This window comes from Marmota monax, unplaced genomic scaffold (assembly GCF_021218885.2).
Source record: "Marmota monax isolate L192 unplaced genomic scaffold, Marmota_monax_Labrador192_F-V1.1 WCK01_AAM20220418_F8-fsc00300, whole genome shotgun sequence".
NCBI classification, from domain to species: domain Eukaryota; kingdom Metazoa; phylum Chordata; class Mammalia; order Rodentia; family Sciuridae; genus Marmota; species Marmota monax.
The window spans coordinates 934,882-952,124 of record NW_026691968.1 but is presented as its reverse complement, the minus strand read 5'-3'; the positions used below and the strand labels follow the sequence as shown (position 1 = coordinate 952,124).

The window sequence follows — 17,243 nt, the reverse complement described above, 5'->3', positions numbered from 1 at the left end:
AGCTCACAGACAGTGGGATTCTATACACTGGGTGTGGTTGGTTTGCCCTTAGATATCACCCCTAGGAATGAGATGCAGTATTGAGTCATCAGCCTAAAGCTGAATGTCAGGCTTACAAGGGGACCTACCAGGAAGTATAAAACCACTCTGGGTTTATATGCTTTATGAGATCTTTGGAATCACACACAGAAGTAATTCTCATGAGAAAATGAGAAGAAACCTATCCTCAACCATGGCAGATATTGCCTTCACCTCTCTCCCAGCCTTGGCAGTCAAGGAGACATCTCAACCGCCTTTTAGACAATCTAAACTTTTTATTAAGCTGAATGAAGTGTATTCAAGTACCAGCATCTCTTGGTGTATCTGTATAGAGACCTCAGATATTGTAGAAGCCCAAGTAGAAGAGACCCAAAAGCAAGCCCACGGGCTGCAGATAGTAGTGTTACCATCAGGATCCTTCTTTGACCTCTTCAGCAACTCAGTACTTAGATTCCCAGGATCTAATCTGGGTCAGTGCTCTATCCAGGCCTGATCATCCTGCTTGCTGCAGTCTCCTAATGAAACGTATTCTGGCTATGGCTTCACAACGTTGTACTGTGTATTAGTTAAGGTATTACACATCAACTCAAAAGAGACAAACCTCCTCCTCCTCCTCTAGATTTTAGGAGATCCATCGGCATATGAAATGGACTAGCTTTGCTCAGGGGGTTGATTATCTGGGTCAGGAGGATTGCATGATGGTTTTCCAGGTTGCCTTGGACTAACTCAATTTTCCTCTTTCTGGCTTATAGTTCTTAAGAATGTGATGGTCATGCAATGTCCTGATCTGGGAAGAGACTGGCTGGAAAATTCAGGGCTTTGTTCTAATCTGTCCCCAGAAATAGAATGTCTTTCAATTCTTTAGCCCAGTCCCACGCATCACCCTAGGACAGGCTACTTCCTAAGGTGGCTGAGAGGTGGATAAGATCCCATCCACTCTGGGGAACCTTTATTGAGCCTTGGGAACTAGTTCACAATAAATTCTAGGCTTTTGTTGTCCACTGCTGACTATCCATAAGCAATAAACAAACCTCATGTAGTATTTTGTGTATGAGTGTGTTCTTTCAGGACTCAGACAAGCTGATAAGTAGTGCACAGCCTGCTTCTTCACAGCGTTCAGGGAAATAGTTAAGTCTAGTTTAGATTTGGAAGGCATCAACTTGTAGACAATGTCTAGGCTAAAATGAGACTGTAAGAAGTAAAGATGTCTTTACTCCAGGCTGTGACATGCTAACATTGAAAGATCAAGAAGAATAAAAAGATACAGAAAAGGAGATGAAAGAGGAACAATCAGTATATCTATCTGAAACTTAAGGGCCTGGCAAAATTAAAGAAAAATCAGCCAAAATCAAGGCAAGTCCACATATTTAGCGCTTTATAAGCCTGATTAGAAAAGGAAATAATGAACTGATTTCAGCTACTGGAAGCCAAAACAGAAATGCTATGTCACACATTCATACTACTTTGACAGTTTGTCTAAATTTTTATCCCCGTGTTTCTTAAGTTGATAATTGTATTTACATGAAGCAATACCTAATATTACAATAAAAATAAATATTTTATTTTCAAATAAGTTAATTCTTTCCCATAGGAAAGGCAAATCATACTTTCACTGGGACAACAGAATCACACTTAAGAGAACTTCCAAAAGCTCTATCACACACTTATTCATCTGCCTGCATGATAGTACATACTGACTCTTCTTGTGTCTGGGAATGACCTATTTCTGCCCCTTGCAAAGGCTACCTGTTCTAATTGCACACCAGTTTCTATCCTACTCTCACCTACTGAGGGAGCTTGTTTTAAGAATTCAACAATTTCTCTCTCCTGAATCACCAATGCTGCTTTGACTACCAAATTTTTTCCCATCAATGTATAATTTATTCTTTATAAAATCAAGCCCAAAAAAGCTTACTTCTATATTACCCTTCAGTAAGCTCCTTCTTTATCCTTTTCAGAAAATTTTTCAAGAGTTTTCTATATCCATGCATGTATTTTTCTGCTGTCATTTTGTGTGAGTATGAACACACTCTATCAGGATCTCAGGGCCATTTCTCCTTGAAATATTTTTTCACTTGGGCTGTAGGTCAACTTATGGACTGGCATGATTTTCTTTGTATCTTCTCCATTCTTTGCTCACTCTTCCTCATGTACCCTAACTTACATGTTTAATTAGTGCACTGCCTGAAGTTTAAACTTCTTCTCATCTATACGCATACCTTTGATAGTTTTATCCTGTCTTATGAAATTAAATATCACTTAGATACTAATGATGCCCAAATCTGTATTTTAGTCTGGATTAATATTCATATATTTTACTACCTAATCAACATCACCACTCAAGATATCTAACAGGAAATCTCAAGCCTTTTATGCTCACTTATTTTCCTCATGTAAACCTGTTCTTTCTGTTCTCCACCGTGTCTAATGGCAAGTTCATACTTTAATAGCTAGCCAATTTAAAATACCACATTATGTCCTCCTTCCCCTGAACTCCAAACTTTCTCCTCTACTTTGATATTTTTTCCACATCAGTTACTGCTACATAACGTGCTATATATTTTACTTACTTATTTCATTATAATCATTTTCCCAAATGGACCCACAAGGCTGAGAATTTTAACCATTTTTATCACTAGTATATCTCCAGTTCAAACAATCATTTTTAGCTCACAGTAGAGACACTAAATATTAACACAATATTAATAAATATACATTAGAATTATATTAAAGCTTTTTTTTTTTTTTTGCTTACCTCAATCATATTTTTTTCTAGCTCCTTGTGTTTGTTTTCTTCACTTGCCAGATTTTTCTTCTTGAGGTCAAATGCACTTTGAGATTTAGTATTAACCCGCTGAGCCTCTGCAAGAGCATCTTCTAAAGATCGGAGTACACCTCCAACTTCCTATAATCAAATAAACACAACTGAAATTACTTAAAATATATTCATGCTTTAATTTTCTTGTATTTCTATATAAAATATTTATTATATAAGCCATTTTATTATCCTACATTAAGAACAATGCCTAATAAATCCTAAATAGCCACTAATAGTTAGACCCTGTTTCAAAATAAAAAATAAAAAGAGGTGCATATCTGGGTCAGTGGTTAAATACCCTGGTTCAATCCATAGTATATTAAAAAAAAAAAAAAAATCTTAAATAGTTATTGTACATTTTTTTCAGAGTAATTTAATAATTTATATGTTCCGACCTTATCTTTTCTTTTCTCCAATTCTTCTATTTCATGATTAAGTGCATTTATTTTTTTATCATTTTCAGACAATGCTTCTTGAAGTTTTACAACTTTATCCTGCATTTCTTTTAACTCCTCAGCTGAGCGCTCTTTAGTATCTTCAGCCAGTAAAAACTGATAAGCAATGTATAAACGACTCAAATGTTCTATTTCTCTTATTACTTTTTGATATTCCAAATAGGAAGATCTTTCCTGAAAGAGAAATCAGAATAAATAATTCAAAATTCACACTTTTCAAAACAAACTTGGAAAGAATCAAACTACAGCATCATGTTTCAAATTTCCCATTACATGATATGATAAATTTTTGTCTTAAATGACCATGGCATTTTAGTTTTAGGAAATTTTAAATAATATCAAAACTCTTGACTTTTTAGATAGCTTTATACCATTTCTAATGAATTCCGTGTGACCTATTTTTCTAATATAACATGAGGCAATTGGAATTAACAAGGAAATATGGACATATGGTTCAAAAACTGGCAGTAATAAGAATTCTATACACAATCCAGAAATTCATCAAGTGATACATAGTTAAGTATCTAATGTGCAGATGAAGAAACAAATTCTGAGTGGTTAAATGGCCTGTTCATACTAACAGATATAGAAAGATTATCCATATCAAGGGGATACCTTCAAGATCATAATTTTTCAGTTTTTCCAGTATCGATTATGTAAGTTCTACTTTACAGTACTATAGTACTACATTTAATTATCCAGGAAAATCACACTTGCTCCTCTTTAATAAAACATTAAAATCTAGCATACCATTTTCCAAGGCAATGGAAGATTATTGTCCAAAATCAAGACTTAAGAGATGCAGAATACATACTTTCTACAAGCAGAGGCTGTTATGGAGTACTTAAATTCCTTATTTCTTCTCAAGGAAAATCCCCAAGAAACAGTATACACTTCATCCCTATTTGCCTAATTTTGGATACATCACCAATTGTAAGAGACATTCTAACTGGCTCTCCTTATATACAAAATACATACCTCTTTTAATTTTTGAATGGTTGGAGTAATCTCTTCTTCGAGTATCTGAAAAATGGAGGAATATCAGTATTTTCAGTATGTCAAATACCATTTAACAAAACTTTAAAAAGAAAAGTAGACTGGAACACTGGAAAACTGATTAGAAAAAAATATTTCCCTCTTTATAGCAGAAACTCCAAATGCAAAAGGGTACTCTTTTCCAAAAATGTTTTATACAAATTTAATTACCGTCTTAATTTCTTTCAGCTTAGCCTCCTTTTTTTCTATAGTTTTCTGGGCAGCTATTTTTTTGTATTCATACATTCTGGTTCCAGCTGCTTCTTCAATCATAGATAAAATCTGGAATGACAATTATAATAATGTCATAAGAGCCCCAAACAATGCATCTCACTGGAACTTACATTACTTATATCATTTGCAGACTGACCTCCCTAAGCATCTTACCAAAATAAGAGCTTAAAAAGATCATAAGCTATCAGATAAAAATGTAGCTATTAACCACAACTCTTCTATTCAAGAAACATTTCTGGCCTCACTCCTATTCTAAAGTCAAACCTGCTATACACTAAGTTTCCAAGGTTTCTCTCTTTTGAAATTGAAGCCAATAATTCCTCCTTTTCCCTTCAATTACACACTTAAAAAAAAGTAAAAAATAAAAAGAACACCCCTTTCTTCTTTCATTTTAGGAAGTTTCTATTGAAAATTCTTTCAAGTCAGACTTCAGCCACTTTGCCAACAAGCCTGAAGTATGGCACAACATTAGCCTTCCAATTGTGGCACATGTGTTAACGACTACTACATATAACTTAATTTCCTCTGTGCTTCAGTTCTTGCCTCCAGAGTACTGACAATGTCTCACAGCAGCATTGAGAATTAAACAAAGCAATGCTGTGAAAAGCACAGTGAAAAAGGAAAATATGAATCAATCATAATTTTATAAGATGGCAATTTTCCTGGAACATGCTACGTAACATATATTTCGTAGATTTCAAATTAGCAGTTTTCCCCCTCAGCTGTTATCTATGGAAAATAAGCATGCCCTGTACTCAAACAGACTAGTATTATCAATTATCCATCTTACTGGCTCTTCTCAATTAAAAAAAAAAAAAAAATTTGAAAAGCCTTTGTTCATATATATAATATTCATTCCTTCACACCAACTGTTTCAAGGTGGTTCCAAGAGAAAATTAAGTCTCAGTGCCCTAAATAACCTATTCTACAAAATGAACTAATTGCAAATTAATCTTTTTTCTTAAGCTTTTCTTTTTTTTGGCGGGGGGGTGGGGGTGGTTATCAGGGACTAAATTCAGGGGCACTCAACCACTGAGCCACATCCCCAGCCCTATTTTGTATTTTATTCAGAGACAGGGTCTCAATGAGTTACTAAGCACCTTGCCACTGCTGAGGCTGGCTTTGAACTCGTGATCTTCCTACCTCAGCCTCCTCCTAAGTCGCTAGGATGACAGCCATGCACCACCATGTCTGGCTCTTTCTTAAGCTTTTCTATAGTATTAATCCTGACATGGAAGATGAATTGAGCAAGGTTGCTTTATGCTGTCAAAACTCTTAATATTGAGTACAGTGCTAAATATTCAACAAACAACTTCCTTTATAATCACTAAACAATGTTTCCAAGAATTTTAATGCATAAAATTATTTTTAAATTTTGTTTCCTAGAAGATTGAAACAATAGCTATAATTAATTACTACCCACAAATGGTACTTTTACCTCAGGAGGCTTCATATTCAATACTTTTGTAATTCGACCCTGAAAATAAAATGACAAAATTACTACAATACTAACAAATTATAAAATGTGAACTAATGGCATTCAATATTTATCTGTAGGGGGGCTTCTTATATCTCAATATACCAATTGAGGAGGTATTTTTTCATGAAAAGATGTTACTTTTGTTAGGCATGACACTAAAGGAACTTTATAATTCTAGAATTTTAGAAATGTGCTATTGTGGAATATTATATTATCAGTGATACAAATTACCTGAGTTATTAAATGATACAACTAAATAATTGAAACACAGTTAATTCAGTTTCAGTTTCACAGTTAATTCATTTCTGAGAAAGTTAATATTAAAATTATAGGAGTATACAATTCTACAACAGATTAAGTATGTATATAGATTTTAGCAGAGTTGTGAACGTTTCTAGATTTTTTGATAGCCCTCACTAAATATACAACAAACCTGTACAACTCAAATAGAATATTTTATTTCAATGCCAGAACATTAAATTTGTTCATTACTGAAAGCAAACAAAACAAAAATCTGCACATCCAGTTCTCCCAGAATTGAATTTGTTAGGATACATATTCACTAGAAGTAAATTTTCAGCCTTGAAGCTAATATGTAATGAAAATATTTTTATTTTGGTCTACAGTTTGTATATATTCCCCAAAGTTTGTGTGTTAGAAACTTATTCCCTTAAGCAACCCAGTGTTTAGAGGTAGGATGTATTAAGAAATAATTATTTCATACTTTATGTTCTACTATGTTCTATTATGTTCTACTCTTATGAAGGAATAAATGATGTTGGGAGGATGGCACAGCCCTCACCAGAGGCCTGTGCCATGCTCTTGGACTTCCCAAATAAATTTCTATTGTTTATAAATTATCCAGTCTATAGTATTGGTATAGCAACATAAAATGGACAAACACATGGTTCCATTAGGGTCCTGCCAGTGACCTTGCTAGGATGCTCTCAAAAGACAGCTAGATTTCAAGTGAAATGTTAAGTGCAACTTAGTATCAGCCTTATTTTTCATTTACATGAGTTTCTAAACAGAAAAATTATTCAGATTTTTATACCATAAATATTAAGATGCTTTAACCCAATAACTTAAAAATATACAATGATAGCATTTCTACCATTAGAGCTATTGTCCTTAGAGTAATAAAATAAGTCAAGAAAAATAATTTCTAGACATTCTTTAAAATTCAAATGTCCATAGTATGGTAGAAAACATCACTAACAATTAACTAACTGCATTTCTTAAAAAGGTGCCCAAACAATTAACTAACTGCATTTCTTAAAAGGTGCCTAAAAATGGAAATAAAAACAATAAACACAAATAAAAAATAAATCCAAAAAGAATGGCACATCTGTTGCAATAAGTTAAAAATAGTAAAACCATTACGAAAGACATAAGGACCCAAACAAAATACCTGCATGATGAGAAAGTGAGGGTTATTAACATTCAAACCAACAGAACAGAAGAGATCCTGTACTCTGGTGTTGTTTGCATTTACTCCATTGATTAAATATTTATTTCTGCCACCAATAACCACCTAAAAAGGAAGCATTTTTAAAAACATAAATGTATATACCCAACTTCTTCTAAAATGATAAATTATATATATTACCTTACATTTATTTGTTCTATCCAATTAATAATAAACAAAATCAATCCCAAATAAATGGTAGAAAAGTGTGTCATGGTCAAAACAATTACTAACTATATTCAGAACAACTAGATTCTAATTCGGGGAATTTTGCTAACTACCTATGTAATCATGCACAATTCTCTTAACCTCCCCTGCATTGAACTGTCTCTAAGATCACTTCTACCTTTATGCTTCCATGAAAGTATAAAACATGCTTTCTTTTCCTGGTCTTCCTTCTGCAATTTTTCCACACTCAAAGGTGAACTCCTCTTCCTCCACTTTTCAAAGGGAAAAGAAGTCAGATACTTTTAAAAGCTATACAAGTGGTTTGGCATCATTTTCTGACAAAATTTTTAAAGGAATTAAGACATGTATTTTGGCCACTTAAAGACAGCCATGGAGCTTCAACATGGCTTCATTAAGAACAAGGCATGCCAGAAACTGGCTTGCTCATACTTTACCATAGCATTTAAATTGTTATGTTGGATATGATTGTCTCACCCCCTAGATACTGAGGCCTTTATTCAAGATCTTTATCTCATATTTCTTTCTGTATGTATACTCCAATGTATTCAAGAACATTCAGTATACATCAAGAAATTAATAAATACTGAATAAATGTTAATAAATATTAAATAAATGTCTTTCCTGACAGGATTGTTAGATTGATAGTACATATATTAATATATCTGAACAACAAACTGAGTATGCTTGCTCCTAAGTAATTTGGCAAGGACTTTAGGTAAATTTTGATAAAGACATCTGAATGAGGACAGTTAAAATTAGGTAGATTAGTATTAAGAACAATTCCAAAAGGGATATTATTTGATGAATGCCCAATAACAAAGTAAGATTCTGTCCCAATGTAGTCAATTTTTTTTTAAATCATAGGCATTTATCATAGAGGAGAGTATCTACCAGTGACATAGTTCTAATATAGAGAATAAGTGTGAATTAATGGAATTTTAAAAAACAAAACTTTGACAAGCTGAAAACATTGACCATCTTAAAAAAAAAAAATAAAATAAGGGTCAAATGTAAGGTTCTTATTAGTCTTAAAAAAAAAACCTGCATATATGCAGAAATGGCAGTAACATAGCACACATAAAAAATTTTACAGTGATTTCAAGTAAATTTTATGAATCCACAATTTATTATGAACATTGCAATGTCAAATGGGAAAAACAGAAGTAGAGTATTGAAATGGAAGAAGTCTTAATTCTGCTCTTACTAGACCAATTCTGGCACACTGATCTGGAGGTATCATGCATTAAAATATATAATAAAAACAAAAAGAAAGATTGAGGAGAGAGGGAGACTAATTAATATTTGATGGGATCAGGCAAGTGAAGGAAGTAGAAACAAACATCAAGTGAAAGACCTGGTGAGATTCTCCTAAGAAAACATTTGATTGGCAGATCACTTAAATATAGAAAATATTTAAAATAGAATAAACCTAGTTTATTCTAATAACAGAGTAAGATTCTGTCCAAATGTAGCCATTTTTTTAAAGATATAGCCATTTTTTAAAAAATCATAAGTATTTATCAAAATAGAGAAGAGAATCTACCAGTGACATAGTATGAAGATAGAAAATGAGTTAATGGAATTTTAAAAAACAAAACTTTTGTTTTTAAGCACCAAGATTAAAGTACACAACTATAAGACAGTTTCACATTTCCATCAGATTTTTAAATAACTTTTTTTTAACAAGACTGGTCCAAAACCAGAATGGGTTATTTTAGAAGATAGCAAGATCAGGTTTTTGGATTATTTAAGTATATAGCCAGAAAGGATTGAAGTATGGTTTACAATTCAGATATGGTTAAATTCTTATAATGGATGAAAGATTTTCCAGATCTCTTTCAATCCTCTTAGTTAATGGTGGAACTTGCATGATCAAAATTTTAATACCATTAAGAATCACATGACTGGGGATACTTTCTGAGAAATGCATCATTAGACAATTTCACCACTGTGCAAACTTCAGAGTGTATTAAACTAAGTCAGCTACATCATCACTAGGTGATATAATCTTATGGAACCACCATCACATATGCAGTTCATCACTGACTGACTTGACATTATGCAGTACATGACCTTATAAGGAAACTACTCTTAAGGACTTGATTCAGTATTGATGCATCAGTTTTGCTCATAAACCTTGTCTCCAACACTTTCTCTGGTATGGGGATTGAACCCAGGGGCATTTTACCTCTAAACCACATCCTCAACCCTTTTTTTACTTTGAGACAGGGTCTTGCTAAGCTGCTTGGGGCCTCACTAAGTTGCTGAGGCTGGTCTTGAACTTGCGATCCTCTTGCCTTAGCCTCCCAAGACTCCAAGCATGCATTTCTGCATCTGGCTTGTCTCCAGCACTTTTTGCAAAGTTATATTGACAAGTAATGCATCAGACCACCAGAGTTCTTATGGTATCCAAATATTTAATAATCACTCACCTGCCTTGTTACTGTGATTTCATCATGAACTTCAAATCCTAAAGGACTTTGTTTTTTGTCAGAATTATCAAAGGTGATCGACACTGAGGCTTTGGTAATTCCAGCCTGCCCATTTTTGTAAACTAAATCTTGTAAATTAGAAGCCCGAACCTGTAACAAAAGAAAAAAAAGTGTATCAACTACAAATCTCTATATTGTATAAAGCAGCACTAAAAATGGGTTCCCTACAGTTGGAAAACCCACTCATGAATAAGGATAGGCAGTAGCATACACTGGCAAGGAAAGGAAGGACAATGGACAACAACTCAATGAGTGCCTTTCCTGATTGAACTCTTTGAACTTTCTAATTCATTCTTAACAAAAGTTAACTTGCAAGATTGAAGGGAAGACAGTGCCTATGAATTTCACTTGTCATTCAATCCATTAGTATGTCCTTAAAAGGCATTATAACACTAGAGGGGACAAACAGAGATTTTGGAGTGATACTGCCTTAAAGTCAAAATGCCTGAGTTTGGGTATTACTACCAAACACACTAAGCAACACCTGAGTTTCCATTTTCTCTTCCAACAGAGTAATAATGCTTTCCTGAAGGGGCTTCACTAACATATGATATAATTCACATTAAGTAAAACAATGCAAATGAAGAAAACATTGGCAAGAGTCTCCAAAGTTGCGTGAGGATTCCCTTGCCAAACTTAAATTCACATAAATCAGAAAGTTTGCACTTTACCTGAGACAGGTTGGAGATTCCCAGCAAAAAGCAGATGGAGTCCAATATGTTGGACTTACCACTACCATTTAAACCAGTGATAGCATTGAAGAGGGGGTCAAAACCATTAACTTCAGTCCTCTGAGCATAGGATTTAAATCCCTCGAGAATGATTGATTTAATATGCATTTTCAATACCGTCTTGCGCCAGTAAACCTCTGTGATGCATCAAACAAACCACAAAACCAGGTCTGTACAAAACAGAAATAACACCACTTAAGTGAACTGCAAACCTAGAATTATAATGTGTAAGAGAAACTAAAACAGGTATGACAGGGTAACAGAAATAAAACAGCTGTCAAACCACCCTATCTGATAAAGGTATCATTCTCCTACTTTAAAAGATAGTTAGTCTCTACTTGGAAATTAAACCATTTAAGCTGTTAATGACCACTAGTACTTTCTTTTACAGCTTGCCTTCAACTTTCATCATATTCTTTCTAACAAGGACTACTGATTCACATCCTTCACATCCCATTCTCTTTACCCACAACATACTTCTCTGATGGTGGCATGGTTCACTCTGCCCTTTACTGCCATCATGCACAAATATCACCTTACTGGGTGGAGTCCTTCCTATGTAAAAGAGCACCTCTACCCATCCTGTTTAGGCTTTCTTTTTCCTTCATAGCACTTACAGTTAACACTTAAAACAGCATTTGTTTACCCAACTAATCACAATTCAAGGTTCTGTAGCATGTTCACCTAAGTCCATCACTGCATACCCGAATAGTGTCTGACTCTGAGGGTCGGGAAAATCAGCAAGTATTTAACAGGGTAGATAAATCTCGCATCTTCTAGCTTCTTGCTTTTACTCAGATTGTTTCCTCTCCTCCCGACAGCTTTTTTCTGCACCTCCTAGCCCCATTCCAAGCCTAGATAGGAACCAGTCTTTACTCCTAATTATCGCTGTGGTCCCTTCTGGCCACTCGCCCTCCTCCTGCTCCATCTCCCCCAGGATACCAGGCCGGGCCCAAACGGCCGCGCATACGCACCTACCTCGGCACTGCCTCAGGCCGCCTGTGCTTGGGGCGCCACCAAAACTCCCTCGGGTCACGAAGACGGAGAAAGGGGATAACCGCACCAGGCTTTGGATGCTATGAGGCAAACTCTACCATAGCAGGTACTATCCCAAAGCCTTTTACAGCACCCGCGCCGGAACTATTTAAGCCTTTGAATTTCGGCGCGAGCAAAGGACCCCATCTCTGCGGCTTATTTCCTCTGCTGGCGGCTAGGATCTGCCTGAATTTGGAGTTTCACCTTTTCCCTCCACTCGAATGATCAAAGTGACAGGGCGATAGGAAAGAGAATCTCGACAGTGGAATTTATGGCGTGTTAAAGTCGTTGAGCCCGGGAATTACAGGACAAGAAGGTGTATATTCTCACCGGCGTCCGGCGCACTCTGGGCAGCCCCAAGCCTCTGCCTGGGGGCCTCATGCTTCTCCCGCCCCGCCCCGCCCCGCCTCAGGCCCCTTCCGCCCCAAAGTTGCCTCCTGCAGACTCCGCCTTCTGCAGACTCCGCCTTCTGCGAGCGGAGTTTAGCGGGATTCTGTAGTGCTTAAGTCTGAGAGCTGCGGCGCAGGCGAGTGAATCGTCTGTTGTCATTCTATGTTAGAAGCCTTAGTTTCTCCTCGGATTGCTCAGCTTTTGGGAAGATGGAAGCTGTACTTTGTTGGGCCACGGAGGCGCTGGTCTTTTCGGGCCTCTGGCTCCGCCCCTGGTTGACTTCTGAATGGCGAGCCTTGTCACCTGAAGTTTCCATGTCTCCTGGGGAATCCAGTGCTCACGGACTCGATCTGAGCCCGGAAAAATTGTATGAGGTGGTAGTAGGTGCTAGGCCTACTGTTCAACTCCTTACCCTGAAAAACTGTGTCATCATAAACAATGGAAGGCCTAACATTTCAGGAAGTTTTATTGGAGGTCCTTCAGTACAGCTGGCGCTTTCTGAGTTCAGTGTGTCAGGCTGTGTCCGCGTTTAAAAACACGAATTAGCGACTCTATGCAATTCCTGAAACTGTTTTAATTGAACCCCAGGGCGCATTTTCGACAGTATTTCGCTAAGATGCTGAGGGTCTCAATTGTTGCGGCTGGCCTGAAACTTGTGATCGTCCTGCTGCACCTGACGCGATGGCTAGGATTAGAGGCCTGCACCACGATGCCAGCTTGACATTGTTCTCATTTTGCAGATGTGTAAACAGTCGCAGAATGGTTAGTCAACTGTTAACCGAGAAATGGATTTGTTCCCAGGCAGTCTAGCTGCAGAGCAAGTGTTCTTAAATATTTACAGAATCCAGTACTACTGGTAAATGATACTGTTACAAGTGTATACTGTTCTTTACTAAAAACAAAAAGCATGGTTTTCAGCTGTACTCACTTGAGCACATTGACGCTAACGAATTAGAAAGGGCCATGATTAAAAATGGTTATGGTGCTATTCAAGGCAAGATACAGAAAAATGGCCAACATACTATTTTTGAGTGCCTTAGTTCTTTTGAGCTGGTATAACAAAATTAGCTACTTTATGAACAACAGAAATTGATTTCCCCACAGTTCTGGAAGCTTGGGAAGTCAAGAACTAGGAGCTTGTAGTCGGTGTGTGGTGAGGAATGCTTTCCAGTCTTTTTTGTTGGTGCACTTTCCACTGTTATTTTGGAAGTCAAAATTTCAATATATGGACTTGTGGGGGAAGGGATAACACATTTATTTAGACCATGTATTTTAGAACATGAATTAAATTGCCTTCTCAGCCCTGAAATGGCTTTGCAATAATCTCAACCAGTTTCAAACTACCCAAAACGAGCCTATGTTTTGAAATTGTTTTTCAGTTTAAAGAAGTAAAATAAGATTTTTATGATTTTTTTGTTTTGTTTTGTTTAAAAAAGAATTTATGGAACTGGGGCCTCTGTGGCAGAGCACTTGCCTACCAATGTGTGAGGCGCTGGATTCCATCCCTAGCACCATATAAAAATAAACAAATAAAACAAAGGCATTTTATGCACCAACAACTACAAAAAAAAATTAAAAAGAACTCGTTTATGTAATTTGATGTACTACCCACTTGTGCTAGAATGTCAACGATGGATAGTGGCCTAATATCAATTTAATACACTTTGTCCTCCCTGATTCTTGCATCTCCACACCTATTCACTTATATTGGCTCTATTGAATCTTATACATCTACTTTCAGCTCTGTACCTTTTCATTACTTTTCTGAATAAAGAATTTAAACCTACTAGCATATCCTAATGTAGATTTTAATATTGTGAAATAAACTATCCTTTGGGATAAAAATATAAATCAAGACAAACATTAGCCTTTACAACTATTTTGATAGATTAATAGTAACTGATCTCCTTAAGTCAAATGGATGAAGATTTATACTGAAATGCACTTTTGCTGGATAAGGACTTTTGTGTATTTTAAGAATGCACACATCTAAATGCTCCCATCAAAACTATTAAAATTGCTTAAAATAAAGAGATATCTATTTGTTTTACATATAGTACATGCTAGATATGCTAAGGAATTTCTGCTAAATGTGGTACAGAGGTACTTGAGGAAATCACTAATAGCTGACTGATGACTAGATCCTCAGATATCTACAGGTAAGTAAAGGACACAAAGGCACAAAGCCAGTGCTACCTGCTGGAGTGACATTAGAAACAGACTAAAATAAATGTAGTTCTTGTTTCATTATCATGGATAAAAAGTTTTGGAAGCCTCAACACTGGCAGGAAGTAGATAAACTGTCAAGAAATCTGGGCAGCTAGTGGAGCCTTAGTTATGTGGGAGTCAGCAGCAATAACAAGGACTTGGATAAAGCTATAAATCAGGACCTCAGAGAAAATTTTGGTCTTCTACTCTAGGGCATTAGGAGGGATTCCCTTCTTCCCTGAATACGTTTTTATAATTTCAGAGTGCTGAAGTAGCTCTTATATGGTCAGGAGTCACACAGAGGAAAAAAAATGAAAGGACTTGCAGAAAAAGGAAAGGTTGCTGCATTTGTGGAGAGAATATTTAAATTCAAGGGGACAAATTGCTAAATGATAGAAAGTTCATATTTTTAAAGTGAAATGATTAGCACATTTTGAATATTTCATTTCTACTACCATGTTGTCTGACCTTTGGTTCTTCAAAAATAACCTGACAAACTTTTAAAGAAACACAATGAAGCATAATTTAAAATAAGGAATAGGAAAGGAGGAGATTATATCTGCTAACACATGGGATCTGATTAGAACGATGCATTTTAATTTCAATGACAATACTATTTTCAATAAAACTGTGTGTTCTGGTCTTTGTGAAGCTGCCTATTTTGCCTCTTTAACCAGGTTTAAATACTTAGTCTTCTTTTTCAGGTGGTTCTGTTATTCCTGGCTATTGAATTCCTAAATCTCCCTTTTACAACATTTTCTGAATCTTTTTCATAGTGATTTATTTCTTCATGTGGTGATCTTCAGTGGGGTTGTTTTGTTTATGGAAATCTCTTATGCCTTGAGCTGTGAAAGAATCCCTTTTGAGAAATTGTACATTTATTTCTGCCAAGGTTCTTTGGCTCTTAAAGATCCTGAAGCATTTTTAAATTATAAGTTCTCAGCTCAGGATTTCTGAATTATGCAGATGTTATAAATTGAGATGTGTTGCAAGAGTTTTGAAGTTTTGTATTCTCACAGGTACATTTTAGAGGATATTCTTCCTATCTGAAGCTCCAAGCAAGTAACAAAGTCCTTTGCCTTTTATCTCAGCTAAATAGGTAGCATATCTATAATATCAGTAGCTGACACTTCTTTAGGGCCTGGTTGCAATTTCTCTGCCTCATCAATGCTCAAGGACTTGTTTTTGAACATAAAGCCTAGCTACTAGCTGTTGAGAGTGTACTTAAGCTGTAAAAGCAAGAAGCTCTGGGTTCAATCCTCAACACCAAAACAACAGCAACAATAAAAATGTGTGTACTCACCTGGTAGCTCCTGAGGCTCATAACATAGTGAGAAATGTTTTAGAAAGCCACCATGGTGTCAATTTCTGTTTTCTACTCCAATTTTTTGATTTTCTTCTGTCACTGACAATTCCCTTTTTATTGTTTTTTTAGTTGTTTAGGTTTATAGTTTACATATCAATAAATTTATTCCAGCATTTCTGAGTTTATAAAGGGAGGTCGAATCAACCACATTAGAGGAGGTCTTCTCATTTATTTTCATAGAGTATCAATGATCTTTGTTTTGTTCCTGCATCATTCTTGCTTCTAGTTCTCACATTCTATATTCAAAGTAGCTTTTTCTAAAAACCAGTAATTACTTCTCTAAAGAAGTCTAGTACCAGCTCTTAAAATATTTTTGTACCCTATTCATGAAACATCTTCATATTAATATGTATATAGTATTTATTCTTTCAGTTTTTCCAGCTATCCTTGGCTTATAGCCAAAGTTACCCATTTTCTCTCTTTTTTGCTTTGTCTTATCCCTTTCTTTTATGGGAATGATTATTAGCTCCTCATTCAAGTGTTATTCTCATGTCATTGTCCACACTGTCATAGTGTTTCCTAATTATTTTTTATTTCAAAAACATGTATACATGTCTGATCCTCCTCTAATTAGTTACTTTTATCACCTAACTCAGTTTTTACCAGATAAATAAATGCTTCACTCTTAACACAAAGACAAATAGAGGAAAACTATTTGGACCTGTCTCCAAGCAGTTTATAGTAGAATGTAAAAGACATATATGAAGACAATAACGAGAGAAAGAGAAAAGTGAAAGGCAATCTAGCCTAGATTGCACAGAAAATGGAATAAAAAATAACATTTAATGAAGCAAGAATTAGCAAAATTTTGTCTAAGAGATGCACGGAAGTCATCTTAACTTTACCATCTTAACCTCCTAAGGTGTAACTTAACTTTGTTATACCTGAAACATTTATCTCTGCATTTGCACATTCTGCACTTTGAAATGTGCATCCATTCTTCCACATCGCCCATGTGTATTTCTATTTTTATTTTAACCCCAAAGTCTGACCCATTCTGAAAAAAAAAATTATAGTCTCTTCTGTAATTCTTTAACCCTTTATCCACATTCTTCTGACCTCTATTCCTATTGTGACATATCTTTGTGATACACCTCAGTGCCTCACATAGCAGACAATAAATATTAGTTGAATATGAATAAGCTCAGTGGGTTCATTTGCTACTTTCTCATTAAGTTGAAGGAAAAAAACAGTATAGAAGTGAAAAAAAAGACTTAAAAATGCTGAATGCTAGAATGCACAATATATTCCAGAAATATTCAATATTTTCAGGTTCAGCAAATTGATGGGAGTGATCATTTCT

At 35.5% G+C, this 17,243-nt stretch overlaps 1 protein-coding gene across 2 annotated transcripts in view; it reads right to left on the bottom strand.

Annotated features, from left to right (window-relative positions):
- Positions 1-12,129, bottom strand: part of Smc2 (structural maintenance of chromosomes 2) — a 52,479-nt gene extending 40,350 nt beyond the window's left edge. Inside the window, exons 1-9 of one of the 2 annotated variants that reach the window (XM_046446415.2) lie at positions 11,916-12,129; positions 10,882-11,111; positions 10,151-10,300; positions 7,473-7,595; positions 6,020-6,058; positions 4,519-4,629; positions 4,291-4,335; positions 3,253-3,486; positions 2,795-2,944 (exon numbers count right to left, since the gene is read on the bottom strand). In XM_046446415.2, the coding sequence (XP_046302371.1) occupies positions 2,795-2,944; positions 3,253-3,486; positions 4,291-4,335; positions 4,519-4,629; positions 6,020-6,058; positions 7,473-7,595; positions 10,151-10,300; positions 10,882-11,049 (1,020 nt within the window). In that variant the 5' untranslated portion in view covers positions 11,050-11,111; positions 11,916-12,129. The remainder of the gene's footprint in view (positions 1-2,794; positions 2,945-3,252; positions 3,487-4,290; positions 4,336-4,518; positions 4,630-6,019; positions 6,059-7,472; positions 7,596-10,150; positions 10,301-10,881; positions 11,112-11,915) is intronic. The other variant, XM_046446411.2, reaches the window with a different exon arrangement.
- Positions 12,130-17,243: the final 5,114 nt, after the last annotated feature.